The 22,072-nt window shown below is 37.5% G+C and overlaps 1 protein-coding gene across 1 annotated transcript; it reads left to right on the top strand.

The window, feature by feature from the left end:
* The first annotated feature begins 14,087 nt into the window (after window positions 1-14,087).
* LOC121889295 (E3 ubiquitin-protein ligase TRIM39-like) lies at window positions 14,088-22,072 on the top strand. The gene is made up of 8 exons (XM_042401148.1): window positions 14,088-14,363; window positions 16,236-16,826; window positions 17,734-17,829; window positions 18,529-18,762; window positions 19,084-19,231; window positions 19,432-19,458; window positions 20,783-20,958; window positions 21,193-22,072. The coding sequence occupies exons 2-8, from the start codon at window positions 16,239-16,241 to the stop codon at window positions 21,562-21,564; spliced, it is 1,641 nt and encodes a 546-aa protein (XP_042257082.1). The 5' UTR covers window positions 14,088-14,363; window positions 16,236-16,238; the 3' UTR covers window positions 21,565-22,072.

Genomic DNA, 22,072 nt, shown 5'->3' on the forward strand with positions numbered 1-22,072 from the left:
TGTAACTGGAACTGTTTAAAAAAAATTTTGATCCTCGTGTTACGGGAACAACACTATGTCATTGTTTCCAGCCATGTACATGATTGAGCAACAGCCAGGAACTTGATCAGGATAGAAACCCTTCTAAAATGATGTGAAAATGTCAACAAATAAGCAACTGAAATCTGTACATGTATGTGCACTTCTTCCAATCTATCATGTGATTTGACTGAAATTTAACATAATAAACTATTCTTAAGAATAATATTCCCTTTTACTTGCAGGTAAACAGGAACTTACACACAGAAAACTTTAATTTGTGCAATTTTGTATCTTGAAATGTATCCAGAGTAATGCCCCGACAAAGTGCAGTGGAGGTAACAAGGAGGAGAAGACCAGATTCAAAAATGTGACTAATAAACTCACATTTCTTAATGGGCTAAATGTTAGCAGTTAGAAAGTTTATTGTTTTGTCTTTAGCTAACAAGGTAGTGTGTAGTGTTTTTTTTTTCTCCTGTAGCACTGTGATGCTTTCACATTTCCAATAAGCTGAACCATAGCATCTATCTATCTATCTATCTATCTATCTATCTATCTATCTATCTATCTATCTATCTATCTATCACCAGACTTACCAGACTGTTGTCTTAATCTTATCAAAAATCAAAACTATATATTTCTGACTGGTTTTTAAAGATTTACATCTTTAGTAGGAACAAATGGGTTGTGTCTGAACACCACAGGCAGGGTAAGGAGGAAAGAAAAAGAAGGACTAACTAATCCATTGTTGGTTTAGGCATTATTGTTTTGGAAAAATACAGAATGACACTAGACTTATCCTTTACATTGACCTGTTTGTGTTCCTTTAAGGTCCAGTGTGTAGAGTTTAGTGGCATCTAGCAGTGAGGTTGCAGATTGCAGTCAAATAAGTACCCCTCCCCTTCCAAGCGTTGTAGGGGAACCTATGGTGGCCGCAAAACTCACGAAAAACTCGAAAGGCCCTCTCTAGAGCCAGTGTTTGGTTTGACCATTCTGGGCTACTGTAGAAACATGGTGGTGCAACATGGCGGCCTCCATGGAAGGGGACTCGCTCCCTATGTAGATATAAAGGGCTCATTTCAAAGGTAATGATTATAAACTAATTAAAACATACTTGTTATATTATATTCCATATCTGTCAAGTCCGTCCTGCTAGATGCCATTAAATTCTACAAACTGCACCTTTAAATATACCAGAAGCCTTTTTTGCAGAAAGCTATTGTTAGCTGTTGATAATGCAGCAGTTATAACATCTTCAGAAACAGTCAAAGAGTTTGTTTTGAGACTGTGGTTTAAAGTTTCCTTTGGCATGAACAGTTGTTCAGTCTGGTTTGCAACCAATTATTTAATCACCTTAGTTCACAATGGAAGAAGGAAGCGCTGTGTGGTTCTGATGGCTCATATGACAGGTGCCCTTTAGTAGGGTGGGTTAAAGTACAAAAAACAAAACCCAGGAAGTCTTGCTTGACATTTGTCCTTCCTGGATCTTGTTTCCTGTAAAGGTGCTTGATTTTTTTTGACTAAAACCCCCAAATCTACTGTGTGCAAGACAAATGCTAAAGGAGAGTTCAGGCAATCCTGGTCGACTTTGAGACATCAAGCTTACATATAATTGTCATTTCAACTGCATTTTGATCTCTAGATTTTGTGTTTAATTTCATTTAAAAAAAAAACCCATATTGAACAGATATAGAATGGATGAACAAAGAGGTGGACTGGATTAATATGATTTGGTACAGTGTCTTGTTGACTTGTGTTGTTTTTGTTTGTTGTTATTGTTTCTATGCAAGTTATATTTATTCTCTTGTGTTGTTTTGAATGTTTTTTGGCTTTGATTTGATCAATAAAGTATACAAAAAAAGGGGGTAGTACTAGAAAAGTTCTTTATTTCATCCTACGCCCTTTTCAAACATTGAAAGGTTATTATTTGTGTTGCTTACTGAAAATTTGCTATTATTTTTGTTTTTTGTTTTGTTTTTTCGCTGCCTATATATTTTATTTATTGTTATTTTAACATGTTCGAAATAAAAAAAAAAATCTAAAAATCTATTTTTTCCCTCAGTTAAAAGATGTGATTAAAATCTAAATCAATTACAGCTCTAAAATGGAGATCATGCATCATTACAACATAATATGGTCTTATTTCTCTTACTTCTCTGCCCTGTATCAGTCTATACACAACCATTAAGTGGAAGAAGAAGTTATTTACTTGGCTTTATCTGTTTAAACTTCAGGAGAAGCTTGCCTGAAAATAATTAATCACACAAGGAGGAGGGACATGGAGCCACATTGCAAAGATGCTCTGCCTTCATGTGCCAGCTGCAAGGTGGCTTGTGAAAGAGCCTTTTATTATAAAATGCCAGGGCAGTTCCTTCAGATCGTCTTCAAAACAACAACATGAAAAACAGACACAGAATGTTCACACTCACAATACCAACTGTCACGTGTCATTATTCACTATGGTGCCAATTAAACCTGCTTATCATGACACAATAGTGTTTCTACAGTTCATTCTGACAGGAGGATTAAGATCTAACAGTACAATCTGTCCTTTACAAACAAAATAACAATATGTACTGATGAGATCAGTGAAAAATGCCCACAACGTCACTGAATCAGAATATTTTCTTAAATCCAATTACAAACTTGTCTGTGTACTTTTAAAGGATAAATCCAGTGATATTTTATATTTTTCGTATTGTCAATAAAATTCCATGAAAAAAACAAAACCAAATCCACCACAAATGCACTATTTACTCCTGTCCCAGCTTCTTTTAAATTACTTTTACTACTTTACTGTGCGGCAATGTCAGTCCAGAAGGAAATATCTCAAAGACTTGTAGATAGATTCCCATAAACAAGTTTCCTTTGGCAAGAGAGGGTGAGAAGGCAGATTTCTGAGGGGGGAGTTGGTTGGTCTGGTTTGCGGCCAATTATTTAATTATCTTACTCAGTACCTTATATAATAAAGTCACACTGAAGGAAAGGTGCTAGATTTCTTTTTAATAGATTGACATGTGTCAGAAGCACATGCACACACCTCTCCGGTATTATATAAGCATCTTTTGTGTAGGTTCAGCTTGCAAAAAACATTTGTTGGTATTAATAAGGTAAAGTCTAGTACAATTAATGTGCAACTAATGTCAGTTATGTAGGCCAAGTGTTGACCTTTTATACTCCTGTAGCCATAAGACTTTTGTGTAACAGTGTCTACAAAAAAATGCACACCATGTTAGGAATGCAGGATGCATTTTACATTTCTAAGAAGGTGGGACGTTATGTAATAATGTGTATGGGTTAAGCAGACTATTGGCTGCTTTCATCACAGTTGTGTCATCATTGTGCTCATGTACACGTGCTCAAACGTGAAACTGTCATGTCATGTTGATTTGTGTTTCATTTGCATTTATGTCTTTTTATATATGTTTAAGGTTTTGTTCTGTTTTTTCTGTTCTGTAATGATTTACTAGATGTTAGAAAATATTGGAAAACCTTCCACAGTTAATGGAAGAGTGTTTGTGGTGCTGTGCAGTATATTTATGCTTTGGACTCTGACAGCTTTGGACTGCAACACCAGTTTTCTCTTAAAGGACGCCAGCCTGGACTCTGGTTCCGGCCAATCAAGATACAGTCGATGTATCCCAATTAAGGGTCTCGCGAGGCCTGTTCTATTTCAAACGCTCCTCATAATGCAGCCTTCTTTGGTCCATATTTATCACAACCAGTGTATCAACTCACAGCCCCCAGTAACCCAAAATCTAGACAATAGCTAAAGGAGAGTTCAGGCAATCTTGGTTGACTTGTGAAGGCAGAAAAAGTCACATAACCACACTGTACTTATAAAGCAGCATTCAGGCACCGTAAATACATAACATCAGACATCACCAGACCAATAAAACTGCACCTACAGGATTAATCTTAACTGACACAACCTGCAGTACAACTGTGAAACATGAGAACCAAAACATGCCCAATTGAAAGACTGCAGTCAAAATGAAGCTCAACATGTTGCCAGTGTGTATAAAGTAACGTTGGAGCAAAGAGCTGCTTTGTCTACAAATTAGTAGTAAATAATGAAGTATTGACAACACAACGGCAATTAATCAGTGGATGTGCTGCACAACTGGTTCTTGACATCACACACATATCCAGTGTTAACTAAAGGATGAGTAATAAAGCTTCAGGACTTTTCCTTTCAACGACTGATCTATTCATGAATGACACACGCCACCTGGTGAATGATGTCACTTCAGTTCAGTCGTGGTGGCCACAGTTGAAACAGAAGCAGTAACTTGGGAGGTGGACAATCTAGTTACATTCAAAGTCCCTGTGGGATTTCTAGTTTTTTTTTGTTTGTTTTTTTACAAACAAAAACATATGCCAGATGTAAAATAGTCATATTTAATCATCCCTAATCGTCCAAATCGTCACCATGTTTTATTTAAATGTACTGTTAATAGTTTAGCTGGCATGCTAACAGTGTTGCACAATGGAAAGTAAACAAACTGCTGCAGCTACAAGTCATAGACAGACAGTGTGTCGCTAACAGGGATTTTATGGAGCAATGACCAAACCAGAATCTAACTGATCAGATATGTTTACATGCTGTGTAATGTGCTGCAGCTGAGCAGCTAATTAGCTATCTAGCTTGCTAACTGATGTTAGCGGTGCACTTCCCCCCCATGAATGTTTGTTTGGTGGCTCGTTCAACAAGCTGAGGTGCAGGACAAGACGTGTTCATGTCTGTACGTTAGATAAGAAGGAAACTTTAGCAGGAAAGCTAATGTGGCTTTTTGTTCAGAGTCTTTGGCTCTTGTGTTGTGTGGCAGGATGCTGTCAGGCTCAGTGTGACTGTCTGCGCTGCCTATCAAAACACCATGTTATTGCTTTGTGCAAGATTTCAAAATGAGATCTTCAGCTACGTAACGGCAGATAAACAGAAAGGTATTTAATCAAAAATAATGTAAAACTAGGGGTCACAATCATGAAATTAAAGAATTTAAAATATAAATTTCTCAAAGGAGAACACAGAACAAGTGATTCAGGGAGCAGATATGTATGTTGTAGTTGACAAAAAAGGCAATTTAATTTCAGTTGGACTTAGATAAGACCAAACCAAAAAAAAGACAAAAATGTAAAAACCAAACTTGTTTTTCCATTTTTTATTATGTTTATGTAATTAGTGCAAGAATATATATAGTCCTGTGTACAATGAAAGCTTACACCTCCAGAATAAACATGATCTTGTGGTCATTTGTCTCTTTTCTTCATAAGTGTAAGCAAAAATAAATCAACTGAAAACATTAAGAATTTTTTTTTTTAAATTGGAAAAAAAGCAATAGATCATTGTTTTAAGTCACATCTTGGTTCTAGAAAAGCAGCAGACATATATTAAAATAATAAATGCAAAAATATAGACCCACATTCTTTCACTCTTTGTACAAATATGTGGGTAAACATCAATAAAAATTCTCATTTTCAGTACACTTTTACAAAATACTACAAACACCTAATGGAAATTAACATAAACTCTGAAGTCACTTCATAACAATCCTTCACAGCTGGTTTATATTAAGGTGATTGCTAATTAGCAGCATTTGTCAGTGGTAAAACAGGTCTGGCATTCAACAATCTAACATGACTTTTCAAAGCAGCAGCTGACAACAGAGAAGTCAAATCATCTGTTCCCAAATTGCAGCTGTATTTGGTAAAAAAAATAAATAAAAAAGGAAAAAAAGCAAAATTATTTGATATGTCAAGCAGAAAAGCCCATACAATTATAAAAAATGCCAAGCATAGATTTTATAGTACATCAAATTTTATAGAGCACAAAAATGACTGAAGAGAAAGTGATGCCTATTTTACAAATGGATAAATAAAATGTTAAACAGTATCAACTATAGACATGTCTTCTATTAACATGATAATACATATATATATATTAACCCCAAAACCAGACCATTATTAGAACAAACAATCAGGTATTTCACTTCTTGTTAATGTCATTCTGATTTTGTTACAGCGCCCACTTGTGCTCCCAAATTTCTATACAACTTTGTTGATATTTTGAACATTAACCTTAAATCATATTGAGTTTGAACACATCAACAGACATCTGGGAGAAAATTTAGGGATCTTAAAACACTGGGCACTTATAACAAACATCAGTACATGTATCTTTAAAGAACAATCTTCATAACTGCCAGCGATGAGCAGATTGGTAGAGAAGAATAGATGATTTCAGCAGCCTGAGTGACAGGAGGACACAGCTGTGATTGGTGCATCAATAATCAGCCATTATTTGTATAAGAACTAGGCTACTCTTTATCTTAAAGGGTGGTTAGGCCTTTTATCTTTAGGGAAAAAAAGATAACAGATAAGGAAATGTGCATGGACTTCAGTTTAAAACTCTGCAGTCTCTTCAGTGAACCTCACCTCAACAGGACAGATAATCAAAGGGGCCGTGTTCTTCCCGTTGTCATGAAGACAGGGGTTTAAGTACGGGTAGAGAGGCTCGGTGAACGCACACCCGCTGTAAGTATAAATCTGAGTATTTGCTTCTGCATCGTAGAAGGAGACCACCCCTTCCTCAAAGTCCAAGAAGATGCCCACTTTCTGTGGGGTTTCCTGGAGGTGGAGGGGCTCAGGTTGCCACCTTTTCGCCGGCAGATTGCCCAGAAACTGCTGTCGGGATGCACCGTGATGACTCCCTTCCTGTTGATGGACTCCCTGACCATGCCAAGATCCCAGTCTGTTTTATCGCCAACCTGAAACACAACAAACAAAATTACAGAATTAGACAGCAAAGCACATTAACAGTGGAACAAGAGCTGCTGTTACAAGGATTGTCTGGTTTTCTTTAGTCTGAAACCATAGCAGAAATCGACATTTTTGCTGTGGTTTGGATTCACATTGTGGAAATACAAGCTCACCAGGGCTTGTAAACAAAAGTCACAAGAATTTGAAATTGGGAACAAGGCCAATTTTTTCAAGTCTATCTTAAAACAACAGTCAGGTGCCCATATGAAGATTGAAACAGGTTTTTCTGGTTGTAATCATTCCTCCTGCAAATATGCATAAATTGATGTTTATTAGCATATAGAATAGCGCAAATATTACTGGATGAAGCTGAATGAAAGACATGCTGCCACTGAGTTATCTGGACCATAAAACAGTGTTCCTGCAGCTTCTTTTAAAGTGAAAGACAACACTCAATTCACATTTATGATCCTTTTACAAAAAGTACCACAAAATCCATACATTCAATTTACGGGCGGTTACAGTGGTAGAGGAAGCTCTGGATTATAATAATAACCTCTGGATATCTGTACCTAATGTCACTGTAACCCATCCAATAGCCATCCTGCTAATGGCTAAAAACATCATATGTAGCTGTGTAGGAACCTTTTTCATTACTGCTTTTGTTCCTTCTAGAGCTGGTGAAAGATTTAGTGGCAAATTGTCTGATTAAAGTGTAGGCAACACAATAATCTCTCTCAGCTTTTGTGAAAACAAGTGGGGACACAAGTTTCTATCACATAAATGTTCATGTATATAACTGAAAAACACAAGAATGCAAACTTGCTTTGCTCATCTCCACTGAATTTTTGATCTCCTTACTCTTTCTGATTCTGTCCTGAATCATCTGTTGAAACTCTGCTTCGGCCTTCTTCATCTGAGTCTGTAAAGATCGAAGGTGCACACATTGATTTCAAATCAGATCACTTTTGATTTATAAGGTTATGGTTCCTAAATAGTTACATTATATTTGTAGACTCAGCAGCATAAAGTTAGTTATCATACAGTGGTATCGTATGGTAAAATGCATTATTATGAAAACTCACTGTACAAGATATAGATCACAAGATAAAATAAACATCTCTCACCTCGACCCTCTTGCTCTCCTTCTCTATGGGGATGATCTCATGGTGTTTATGATCCTTCTCTGTGCATTTCATGCACATGGGGGTCTGGTTGCCCCTGCAGAACATCTCCAGGGGCTTTCTGTGATTTCTTTCACAGGTGACCGTTGATGAAGGTGGCTGGATCCGTCAGCCTGTGTTTTGTCATCACTGGATCCCTCAGATGAGATATCAGATGAGATTCACAATAAGGTAACTGGCACACAAAGCACAACTTGACCGCTGTTGACTTGTTTCCGTGGCAGATGTCGCAGAGAATATCATCAGACTCTGATTGTCTTGGGACACGTCTCCTTGGTGGTGCCACAGGGGCTGGCTTGTATATTGGCTTGTCCTTCAGAGACCTTTGGATTTGATACGGATAATTCAAATCACACATGGAAACTAATGTGCCAAAAAGCTCATAACATTAAAACCAATAATTATACCAACAGACCTTTGAAATTGCTCCGTGATGTATTTTAAGTCTACATTGATCCTGAGTTCTGGACACTCAGCAGGCTTACGTCGTCTTGTATCCCAGAAGCGTTTGATGCAATCCAGGCAGTAATTGTGCCCACAACATCTATAATAGTACCTCTATGAAAACACAGATTTATCATCTATTAATCTGTGTTTTGAATCTAAATCTCAAACATTTTTTGTCTTGGCTTATGTTTTTGTCTTGGCAGTCATTAAATAGTCTTCACAGTCTTCTGTTGGATGAATGTACAAGTATTGCAGCCTGACAGCCATTTATAACAGAGTGGAGTAAACAGTAGCAGGGCCACATCTGTTCATATGTTTGTATTAAACCTCCAAGCATCTGCTTTGTGACAGTCCAGATGAACTTTGCGAATATGTGGAGCTGCTAACCAGACGCGCTGCTGGAGGAGCGACTTTGAACTATCAGACTTCTCATCTCAGTTACTCTGTAGCCTTTGAGCTTTTTAGTGTCAGGTGGCTGCCCCATTTTTTATGACGTTATCTTCACTGGAAATACAACAGCATTACTTGTTCTTCAATGGACTTTTTCTCTAACAATCGACCTTTTGCGGTTGACTGTGATGTGATGTTATGCCTCCACTAAAACTCTCAGGAGGAGGGAGGGTGGGTGGATGGTTAGGTAGGTGTAAAAGCATGTGATTTCAACAAAGGTTTATGAGACAGATAAAGAAAGAGACAAATTAGACAGACAAACAGAAAGTGAGAGTGAGAAAGCTGCAAACTGTGGTCTTGAAAACAGTTTTTAATGACTCCAACAATTTTTCGCATTTATTCAACTCTACCTCTGAAACTATTCTTAATACAGACTTAATATGCCTGTTAAATATTTTTTCATTTGTGGCTATGAAATGTATTATACTTTTGTGGTCAACGCCACGCATTTCCTGTGTTGAAATGTGTCTGGAACAGATTGGCGCCCTGATGCTGCTGGAGAAGTTGATGATTCAACGTTTAAGTGTATTTTTCTTTTGATCAGTCAGAAAAAGCCACAATAAGTCATCTTTTATTCCATGTTGTAAGACAATAAAACACTACTAAACAATACTTTTTAAAGGCACTGTATATCTGTGTGTTTATATACAGTCCAGACTAGTAAGTAATTGAACAGGTACTATCAAATCTGAGCTCTTCATTCTCCTAACTAACATTGAAACGACACACAGCTGCCCAAGAAACATTTAGTAGCCGAGTGTCTAATTACTTTTGAACCCTTGCAATTTGGGCGTTACGTGTGTAAAGGACTATATCTCACACACAGTTCTTTCTATATTGATGTAAACCTGCTCCAATTAAACTTGAGAATTGACACTTTAATGCAGTATTCATTGAATGAAGCACAGAGCCTGAAGAACAAAAATACAGACGGTCTAGACTGTATATGATAAATGTGACACTGAGTAGAGGTAATTTTCACTTTTACTTTTGATACTTAAAGTACATTCCACAACTTATACCTCTGTAATTTTACATAACTAAGACTTTAAATGCAAGACATTTACTTGTAAAAGAGTATTTTATACTGTGGTATTGCTATTCTTACTTAATACTTCTTCCAGCATTAATTTTTCCCTTTTATTTCATAAATGCATTTTAGTCCAACCTTTAATTACATTCTGTCATATTTACATTGTATTAAAAATGTTTTTTGTCACTTTTTGAAGAGCAATGAAACCATTCTATTAAACATCGGAAAACTTAGTAGGTTTTTACGACAAAGGTGATCTACTACATTACTCAGACTGACCTCATGGGGACACAAAATGACTTCACATGTTAGAGTAGTAGTCATAAACTCAAGATAGTTTTTCCTTTCATCACATAAAAAGAGGAACTGGATGCTTCTCTGCTTGTCTTGTGCTTTATTGCCACCGAGTGGATCAATCAGAGCATTGCAGGAAATGCTTGTATATTAATGAATTACTTTCATTTTAAGGTATGTGACTGTAATTATTATGTGAAATGAAAAGCCCTGATATCAATAAGGTCCTGGCTTTAAAGTCATTGAGGTCCAAGATGCATGTTGGACAACATAAAGATGCTCTTGTCCTTTAGGGTTGGTTTGTTACGAAAGATCATCAGTGAGGCTCCTTGAAATGTATGGATGTATGGATCTTACTAGCATGGCTCATACTGAGTTATCATGCATTTACATAGATGGGAGTTTGACTTGATTTAGACCATTAGTTTATACAATGAACATGAACCCAGAAGTAGCCAATATACTGTGCATATATATATATTCAATAGTATAACATAATATATGCACTTAATATAATTGTGCATCAATCGGTGAAAGTCTTAGCTTCTAAATGTTGCATAATATAATCTTTGTATACAAAATGTTCATTGACATTTCACCAGACGTCACTGTGTAAATGTAAGCTTTATATGTTATAAGTTTATCCTAAATTTATTGAAGTGAAAAAAGAGGTTCTTTTAAACATTAATGTTCCCCAGTGTATTTACTTTAAAATTAAATAACACACACACATACACACACTCAGACTGATCTGGTAAAAGGAGAAAACACAGTATGGCAGTTCTTCAAAAAACTGTATAATATATAATTAACATTTACAATATAACTTGTGCATAATTTAGTCACAACCCCAATACAGTTTTGAAGTCACTGATAAAAAGAGAAATATACTACTGATGTTTTTATTATTTTAGAGGGATTTATGGATCTACAGGCATTCAGGATGGTGCATCAGCCACAATATTTGGTCTTCTAATGACCTGCTGCACAACAGGACTATGAGGCAGTAAAACCATTGACCAAGCAAATACTCACTAGTTTGCAAGGCTGGGAAGGATCATGCTAATTACTGACTGCCTTCCCTATGGTCGAATAAGCCTGCTGGAGTTTTTTGTTTATGTTCATGCATTGAAAAAATACTTTAAAAATACACATTTTTTTGTTTTTTGCTCAAAATAAAAAAGTTTTATCTGAATATGAATATTTTAACCTATGCCATACCTTAGCATACTGGACTGCAGGCTGGTGGCATTTTCAAACTCTCCAATAACAGTTCTGTATCTAAATTAGTCTACATTTTTAAACTATCTTATTTCCCCCATTCTCTGTCTTCTTCTTACTTTCTCTCTTTATAGCACATTTCGATCACTTGACATGCAGAGCACTGACCATCTCAACTCAACTGACAGCTGTCATGCGATCTCTCACACCTCCTTTTGAGACACTAACAGTGATTTAAGCCTCTGTGCCATCCCAGGAGCTGCAGGAAAATGTGTCTGATATGGATTTTAAAGCACCTCATAGTTGAAAACTAAATTAACAATAAAAATACTCCAACCGGAGTAGGTTAATAATAATTTAGAGTTATTTATAAGGAGAGGAAGTTCTCATTTGAGGGTGATTGACATTTTTAAATCACTCAGAACTGTTAAAATGTTGTCAGATGGTGGAAAGCAGTAGAAGAAGTGAAGATAACTGTGACACTGATACAACAAAACTGCAGCGTCAGGTTACGTCAGTCATGGATGGTTTAGAAAATGTTTGATGTGGTCTTGCGCTGTGTGCACACATGCAAAGCAAATGCAAAAAGTATGCTAACATGAGAGTCGTTCCGTGTTCAGATGAGTGAACGTATCTTTAAAATAAAATCTAGACAGATTGTTTTCCCCCACAGGAGTAGGTAGTAGTTTGATCTTTCTGTCTCTTGTGTGTGGTGTCACCATCAGGACTTCTGTGACTTCTCGACACATTCTCCTGTTTTGATTTTACATGTTGTCTTTTCAGTTATTTAATGGCTAATTCAACATCTGGATGAAATACAACAGTTAAAAATTTGACATTTTTAGGGTTGGGGTTTGTTTCACATTTTATTAAATCAGAATCTAGTATTGAATCTTCTTATAAAATCAATTTATGTTCAGCTTTCCATGCAAATCATCAGTTGCAAGCTGCAGAAACACTGCAGTTTTGAGTGGCAGCCTTATTAATGTTCACATCTTGTAAATGAGCAGAAGATGAAGTGTGGATTAAATATGTATCTGACACACTTGCATTACTTTCTCTTTCAAACAAAAAGTCTCTGTTCTTGGTCAGCATCACTTAAAAAGACAAGCATGCCATCTGTATAAGTGTGTGAATATTTGCTAAGAAAAAACAAGAGCAATCAGAGGTATTTGAAGAGATTTGATTGCCTCAAAGCTTTTCACATCCGTTTTTATCAACCTTGAAACAGATCCATATCAGACCCCAACTGTAACTAACCCTTAACACTAACCCTAACACTGACACATGATGTTGATCAACCGGCATTAACCCTGTAAAAACATAAAATAAATGAATAAAGAAAAATTTCTGGACACAACCTTCCACACCTACCACATCATCACTGCTGCAGAGGCCAATAAGATGAAGAAAGTTAAAAACCTGATGTATTACACCTAGTAGGTCTTGATTGACAACTCTTATTTGATTTTATCTATCAACACAATGAAAACAAGGAGAACTTTTATATGAAGGTTCCAGCTTGCACCTACATTACCACAACACAACTTACTGGTTCTGTACTCCAGGATTATGTTGTTTTATGTTGAAATGTGTAAACCTGAATGTTCTTTTTGACCACACCAGCACATCAAATGGAAATGTTTCAAGAGATCAATCTAGAAATACATATGGTAAATGTCCTGTAAAGAGGTATTTGATAATGTAGCTAATGTGGCAGTAATGCTAATGACACGCTATTTGTAGTTAAACCTGCCGTGTGGAACTTTGAAATATAAATGAAAGTCCGTTACATTCAAGCCCTTGCCAAATGAGTTCACACAATCCTGATTAAACCTATCACCATCAGATAAATCTCTCTGTATTTCACAGTATACTGGAGTTTTTAATCTGGTGTTGGGGTTTGACATTCCAGCGCTTCCACTGGTCGAGCCAGCTAACTTCCGGTTAGCTCTCTGCTAATTTGAAGGGGGATAAAATCATTTAATCACGCGGTAGACTTCCCAAATGTTATTGAACCGAATGGATCAAATTCTGAAAGTGAAACGACTCATTCCGTGGGGGAACGGCAAACCCTATGATGTAAGCACAAGTCGACAGTGTTTTTTGTAATTACTCTCACTGCCAGAAGGGGAAGACAAAAGTCCTGCACTCCAGCTTTAAATATGTATTTTCATCAGCTGCTGAAGTCCTTTATTGCAGAACCTGTTTGCCCTTTATGAGCCTATAAAAGGTTCACACACCTGTCACCTGATCTCTAATCTGTAAATGAGCCAATAATTTAGGTCAGCTGATCCGGTCACAGACATTATCTAACAGGGTAACAATCACTCCTGCCTTATTAAAAAGATTATACTACATTCTTAGGGATAATTATAGTCAAATGTATGTTTCTTCATAGTGAGAAGTAAGAAATTAAGCATTTAACATGTTATAATGCTCTTCTATGAAGCACAATGTTTCAGCATGATCATGATGCAATGTGGACCTGCAACAATCCTCTGGTCAGGTCAACAGTAATGTATCTCAGGTGTGTCACAAGTGGAAAATGTTAACCATTGGACTCACACACCACACCCGGGAGGCAAACACACTCCTTCCCCGTGTGAGAGCTGCTATTATGTATCCCCGTGATCACATATGCACACACACACACATGCATACAAAGGTTGAGTCACGACACGGGAGCGTAATACAACTGGATACTAACAGTAGGGTTGTGCAGTAAAAGCTGCTATTTTAAGATCAGGGAGTTAGAGTTAAGCAGACAGGAGGACCAACGCTGGGCTCAGGAGAGGGAGGGCTGGGCTGATGAATAACTGTGTTGACGTTACATTTTCCTGTTGCACAGATAACACCCTGTAACATATTCATACTCATTCATACAGCAGGGGAGTCACCTGCTCTGCCGTCACTAAGGACAGAAGTGTGACCAGCTTCAACTAAGAGACGTAGCTGTAAGTTTGAGCAATATGCAATATGACAATATGGAATGAGAGAGTGAAAGACTAAAATTTAAATGACATAAATTGTTTGAAAGGTGGAACAATGCTTTTATAGGAAGTTGTCAGTGCAGTTATATAGGTTAGCAGTGTAGATGACCTGCTGTATACAGAAGGAGAGTTTCAAGATATTTTAAAGTATCCTGTCTTTTGTCGTTGCTCAACATTCAGTGTTTAAATGTTTTATGGTTGCTGTTATGTCAAAACCACCTTTATTTCTGTGCCAGTGTCCTTCACAACTTGACTTGTTGGCAGTTAAATGAATATGATTGTTAAAAATCATATGTCCTGGTTGTTTCGGGACTGAATGAGAGGATGTGTTGCAGTAATAGAGAAAGTATACAAGTGTCTTCCTACAGTCAGAGAGGATTGGAGGAATCAGCCTCAAGCTTTCCTCTGTTCGCTTGCCAAAATACCAAGAGATGGTTTGGCACATAACCCCCCGTAAAACCACCAACTGTTTTTACGCTGCAAATCAAACAAACAATATACAACATGTTACTGGGCTTTACAGGTGCAAGTAGAAAGATTTATTTATTTATTGGCTACTGTACAGAGATGAAGAAAGTACATTTCATAATTGTTAAACCCTGAGTCAACACCTGTTGAATTACCCTGGCAGTGAATCACTACAACTTCCATAGTCACTATTTTGTAGGTGAGCTTAGCGTCTGTCCAGTTCAGGAACTGGTTGCACGTCAATAAATTAAATTGGGTTGCACCACACAAACTAGTTTTTACATAGTTGTTACTAAATATTTACAACAAGTAACTGCCGGCTGTTTTATAGTGAACTGACAAAACTAACGTTAGCTTGCTATTATACCCGTTTAACTTGAAGAGAAAATGAGGTAATGAACTATGGTCGACATCTGACACTCAAAATACTGTTAAATAATAATGTAAACTGGGGAGATTTTTAATTATATTTCCCAAAAATAACACAGTACACATTACAAAGCAAATAACAGGACCAAATGACTAGTGTTAAATAGCATTTGTCAGGTTAGCATAATCTCCCACTCATGCTAAACTGCATGAATGCTATTAACTTTGAAACACATTTCTACATGTATGCACATATAAATAAAACAAAGTAATACCTACATTAACAAATGACTGGAAGTTTAATGTATAGCTAGGCCACCTTAAATTGTTATCTTTGACAGTTATATTACAGTCTGTGATGCTACAATGACTTTCCATTTACACAGCTGATTGCTATCGAATGGTACTGATATTTTCCAGGAAACTGATTTACACCTTACTTAAATCTTTACTAGCAAAGACATTTCTTAAGATTTATTGATTCAATACAGTTAAATAACTTGTTAGATCAACTACCCAGTAATTTCTAAGAACTTAGGGAGAACTTAGTATATTAAATTTACAAATAGCTGGTGTTTCTTTTTGTTGCAAGCAATGATAACAATATTCATTGGTAGTTCATTGGTTCATTGGTTCATTGGCAGTGTGGTGTTGGTGTGCTGGTGTAATTAGGTGTATATTTTCTGTGTGAAGCATGGGTGTGTCTGGTGTGTGTATTTAACTGAGAAAACAATGACTAATACATCAAGCACACCAAGCAGTGCAGGGTGTATGAGTCCTGAATTTCAAGACATGCATGGGCCTACATATTTACACAATTACGGCATCTTCTACCTATTTTACGTGTGTTTTACCTATTATCACTGGTAAATATCAGTTACATTTTTAGACATTGTTTCTCAGTGTTTTGCAGATATAAATCTTTAAACTTCCTCTATTAAAGATCTTCCTCATCAACCAACTTCCTTTTTCTCTTTTTTATTTCCTATTGCTGTGCAGATAATGGCTTCCTCAGGTAACGTTATAGCAGAAAAACATTTGCAGTGCTCCATCTGTCAGCAACTGTTCACCGATCCAGTCACCATTCCCTGCGGACACAACTTCTGCCAGGCCTGCATTCAAAGTGTGTGGGACAGCAGTGAGGTCTGCAAATGCCCCACCTGTGGCAAATCATTCACACCCCGGCCTGAAATAAGCATCAACACGGCCTTCAAAGAGCTGGCAGACATGTTCAGAAAGATGGCAGTCAGCCAGCCGGCTTCACCGCCGTCCACGGCCAAACAGGGTGAGGTGGTGTGTGATGTGTGTGCTGCCACATCTCTGCAGGTGAAGGCACTGAAGTCCTGCCTGGTGTGTCTGACCTCTTACTGTGAAACCCACCTTGAGCCTCACCAGAGAGTCGTCACCTTGAAGCTGCACAAGCTGATAGATCCGGTGACGGACTTGCAGGACAGGATGTGTAAGAAACACGAGAGGCTGCTGGAGATGTTCTGCAGGGACGAGCAGAAGTGTGTTTGCCAATTCTGCACCGAGACCGAGCACAAAGATCACCAGACTGTTACAATAGAGGACGAGAGTGAGCAGAGGAAGGTACACATAGTATAACTCCGCATTGCCTAATAATCTGTGCTGGTATTTTTTTTATTATCATGTGGATTGACACATTAAAAGCTCTCCTGCCTGTCTGGAGGGACAGTTACACCTAAAAAAAAAACACGATCAGGGCAAAAGATAAGAAATGGTCCAACATACTCCAGCAGTTGGGAATAAAAATGGTGAAATCTGTTCTCAATTGCATTTTTGTCAGGGAGGAAAAGCCTCTGAAGTACCTGTGAAGAAAATAATCTCAACTCAGGTCTACTTAATAACTTTCTCTGGGCTTTCAACCACATCTTGTTGACTCAAGTGGCCTTTAGTATAGGATGGCCTTCTTGATCTGTTCGCTGATGAAGACTGTGAAATGAGGTTAAAAGCTCAGACAAAGCTATTAAGTGGACTTTGGATCATTTTATAACATGTTCTACTTCCAAAGTCAAGAATGAACTTTCTTTGTACCATCACAGGACAATAAAACTTTACAAACACTATGACATTTAGGCATCTGACAAATATAAACTATTCTTTTATATGGGTATCTCTGGTGCTCATTATATTTACAGCAGTTTATGAATGTTTCTTTAAAGATCCAGTGCTGTGTGAGAGCAAGGGCAAACACGTTACATTAAATCATATCTAGCATCTGTTTCTCTCTATATAAGTTATTTTTTAGACATATATCTTTAAATGGAATAATTAATTCACAAAAACAGAGTTTAACAATGAAGTCCAACAACAAACTGTTTTTATGTAAATGTAGTCAGTCAGGAACTTCCATGATACTGATGCAGGGCGATATATGATATGAAATTGAATGCTAATGCAAGATCTTGTTCCTCTCTCTGGTATTGTTGGTGACAAGCTTTCAGTGTGGAGGCTGATTTCTCTTCTGCCTGTTTAGGTCCAAATGAAGAAGACTGAGGCGGATTTTCAGCAGATGATTGAGGAGCGACTGAACAAAGTGGAGGAAATCAAAAACTGTGTAAAGCTCAGCACGGTGAGCCCCGATGGAAACATTAATCGCTGTCACGAAGCATTTGGATTATTTGTCATTTGTCTTGTTTGGATTCGGCTGCTGACTCAGAGTTATTATCGAGCATTTTATTCCTGTTGCGTTACTTATCTTTTATTCAAGTCACAGTGAGATGTTTGTCTCAAAACTGCTTCTCAAAGTAAAAACCATCAAGATGAAAAGATTGAACAGATGACTCAGTTTACAGCCTTGAGATGAGGCTCCAAATCGATCTGCTGTGAATGTTTTTGAGCACTTGACAAGACTGCAAGGATTTTGAGTCTTTCATTTGCCCAAATGTAAAGATGCAACATCAGGGCAAAATAGTTTGATGACAGAATCTGTTGTGGTTATTTAAAACTTAAATGCAACAAGTAACATCCGATATTTTTTGTGTCACTCACTGAGAATCAAAGAGAAACCATTTTTTTTTAGATTTTTCAGTGATATTTAATAATCACACAGGTTAAAATGAAGACTTTCCTGTAGTGACTGTTAAAAGTAATTCCGGGAAATGTAGGAAATTGATAGGTTAAAGGAACTTTACATGCCAAAAAGTAAATTACACACAATCACAATGCAATGAACATCACAAATGACATCATCTAACTGTTTGAGAGTGGAAAATATTTATAAATAGAAGTGTCTTCTTCATATTTTACATTTATTTTTATCCTCAACCAGAGGAGTGCAGAGAAGGAGATGAAGGAGAGCGACTGTCTCTTTTGGTCTCTAATTCGCTTGGCCGAGGAGAGACGGGCCGAAGTCAACACCGAGATCGAGGAGAAGCAGAAAGCAGCAGAGAGGAGGGCGGAGGAGCTCATCAACGAGCTGCAGCAGGAAATCGCTGAGCTCCAGAGGAGAAACACTGAGCTGGAGGAGCTGGGGAACACAGAGGACCACCTGCACCTCTTACAGGTTAGAATCAACCTTAAACAGCTGTTTTAAATTATGGGGGCAAATCCAGTTTTAGTGTCACTTGCAGTCAACACTTTTTCAGCATGATACACACTGAATATTTTCATTTTTTCTGTTTAAGATAATGAATTTTGGCAGAAAATACAACCTTATGGACTTTTTAGCTGAGCATTACTGACATTATTCAGCAAGAATCATAGAACTGAATTTATCTTCTGTTTATATGCTCACATGCATGGTACATCTCTTCCTAAATCAATGCATGGCACAAATTCATACAGTAATATTCAAATTTCATTCAGTGTTTTTTCTTTGTGACAGAGGTTTCCCGCTCTTACGTCACCTCCGCCCACCAGAGAGTGGATGGAGATTGGCGTCCACCCCAAACTCTGCGTTGGGACGGTGAGGAAAGCGCTGTCCAAATTGGACGACACCCTGAAGAGTGAGCTGGATGGCCTGAAGAAAGAAGGTAAAGTATATTGTAGGCTATCTCTGCGGATAGAGCAATGACATGCACCTGTGCAAATGGATCTTTGAATAAAAAACAGAATATTAGAGGAAGTGACAATGACATTTTTATACCGTATTGACAAGTGTTTTCTAAAGTTTTATTTCAAGTGTCTCATTGAAACTGGCAAAACTAATAGACCATATTTATCTTCCTGACAGAGATGAAGAGGGTGCAGAAATATGCAGGTATGTTTGATTATTGAATGATTAAAGCTGAAAGTAGAATTTGAAAATTTCTGACTCCAGTGTTAGATACAAGGGCTGAAATTAACATACAAACTGTACTAATGTTCACCACAAGGGTCTTATTTTTCTATAAAAGTAATGGCATGAGAGTAATTTGAAACATCCTATATATATCCATATAAAATATATGCTTTAAATTTAATTTTGCTCACTCATTTAGTCTCTCAGCTACTTCTTCATTTATTCATTCATTAACTTTGTTCATTACCTTTCAATTATAAACTGACTAATAGGCAAGAACGTGTATAATCACTCAATAAAGGTTGTCAACATGTGTATCTGCCTTTTATCCTTTATAGTGGTAGTATAACAGTGGTACTACAGTGGTACATATTCCAAGTCTCTTTTTTCCAAAACTAACAAAGGTTGACAAGAAGTGTATCTTTGAGTAATATGGAATTACAGATGGTAAGTGTCTGAAAGTATATTTGCAATATAAATAATTTCCAGTGACGCATGCATTGATGCATTTTGTGATTTTGAGTTATTTTTATACTGTTATAATGTCAAATGTTTATATTCAACATGGTCAAAGTTCCAAAACTTGAGGTGAATGTATATAAAAATGCTGCCAGATAGTCAAAAGCAACCTCTGTTTCCTTCATGATGTCAGATTGTTCACACAGACCCACAAACAGCTGTACCTTGTTCTGTAGCTTTTGCTACTGAGGTTGCTGATAAGGTTGTTCAAGTTGTCCACTCACCTATTTCGGCTTGAACATGAATGGATGTATTTGAGACATTGACATTTTGAGTAAAGAACAAGAAAGGCAGCTTCCGGGAGCTAACCAATCAGAACAGAGTGAGCTCATCTGGAGGGGGGCCTTAAAGAGACAGGAGCTAAAACGGCCTGTTTCAGACAGATGCTGGACTGAAGGACTGCATAAAAGGCCAGTATAAGATAAATAAGGGGTTTTTAAATCTGTAAATCATGCAAAGATATTTCAGTCCAGCCACAGAATATAAATATAGACCTGGAAATGCGCATGATACATCCCCTTTATAAAAATATAGTGAAATAATGCATAGTGGGAGTCAAGCCAACAGGGAAGTAGCCAGCCACCATTAGACAAATCTCATGAATCAGTTCTAGCCTATCTATGACTAGAAATCTGTATTGTTGCCATACTAGCTGATCAAACCACATTAAAGTGAGGTTTGGGATAGGTTTCCATACTGAAGTGCCAGCCAACAAGTGGCAGTAATGATGGTATTTGTAGTTAAACTAGTATTAATGGACCTTCTGCCCATGTTGTCTTCCCAGTTGACGTGGTGTTAGACCCGGACACCGCCCATCCAAACATCATCCTGTCAGCTGACGGGAAGCAGGCGGGCCGTGGTGAGCTGCTGCACATAGTGCCTGACAACCCTCAACGCTTCGACCCAGTCATCTGCGTTGTGAGCAAGAAAGGCTTCTTGTCCGGGAGGTTCTACTTCCAGGTCGGTGGCTTTTTAGAATAAAGTTCTTTTGTGGATTGTTTTTATCTAAAAGCAGAGAAAAGGATGATGCTACTCCTAATTTCTGTTGATAAATGCATCACACAGTTGTTCTCTCATCACTTTTTAACATAAACCCACAGGTGGAAACACCTAATTTCAAACAAATTAATAATTTTTTCTCCTAACATCTTTATCCCCAAAAAACCCAATATCTTCTCTTGCGTTGTTAATCAGGTTGCAGTGGGGACAAAGACCTTTTGGGACCTGGGTGTGGTCAAAGAGTCTGTCAACAGGAAGGGGATGATCACCTCCAAGCCGGAGAACGGCTATTGGACGGTGCGGCTGAGGAGCGGAGATGAGTACCGCGCTCTGGATTCACCTTCAGTCCCTCTGTCTCTCAAGGAGAAGCCGCAGACTGTCGGAGTATTTACTGATTACGAGGAGGGGACGGTCTCGTTCTTTAACGTGGACTCCAAGTCTCACATCTACACCTTCAGTGGGTGTTCGTTTTCTGAGCGGATTTACCCTTTCTTCAGCCCAGGTGTTTATGACGAAGGGAAGAATACAGCGCCATTGGTCATCACAGCTGTCAATCAGAAGACATAGGCTTGTGGATAAACCCTTGACTGTGATTTAAAGCTCAAGGGGAGACGTTTCTTACAGAACTGATTCAGTATTTAATAGTAAAATTTTTGTTTTTTTGGCATCTTGACATTTTTCCTTGGTGATGAATAAAGTCATTTGGGCGGCATTAAGTTCCCTACAAAACATATTTACTAATAGTAGATGTTTATGAATGTTTTAGGAGACTGGATTGCATGGACATATGGGGGGGGGCTTTAACCTAAATAATCAATATATCATTAGATTAAAAATAAATAGCATGAGGATAATGCCTTGGCTAACATCAATCAATGTTTCTGCAGTGATCTGATTTTGAAATAAACATGCATTCATTTTTTTTTAACTACAGAAACCTGTCCTGTTTTGTAATATCTTTGCATCAGTCCCATCAGACCTTCCATGTTTCCATGTGCTTTGCAGTCCAAACCATGCAAGGGTGACATAGAAGGAAACATCCAGTGACAAACTTTAATAAACACTTTAAACTCTA

This window comes from Thunnus maccoyii, chromosome 22 (assembly GCF_910596095.1).
Source record: "Thunnus maccoyii chromosome 22, fThuMac1.1, whole genome shotgun sequence".
In the NCBI taxonomy this organism is placed as follows: domain Eukaryota; kingdom Metazoa; phylum Chordata; class Actinopteri; order Scombriformes; family Scombridae; genus Thunnus; species Thunnus maccoyii.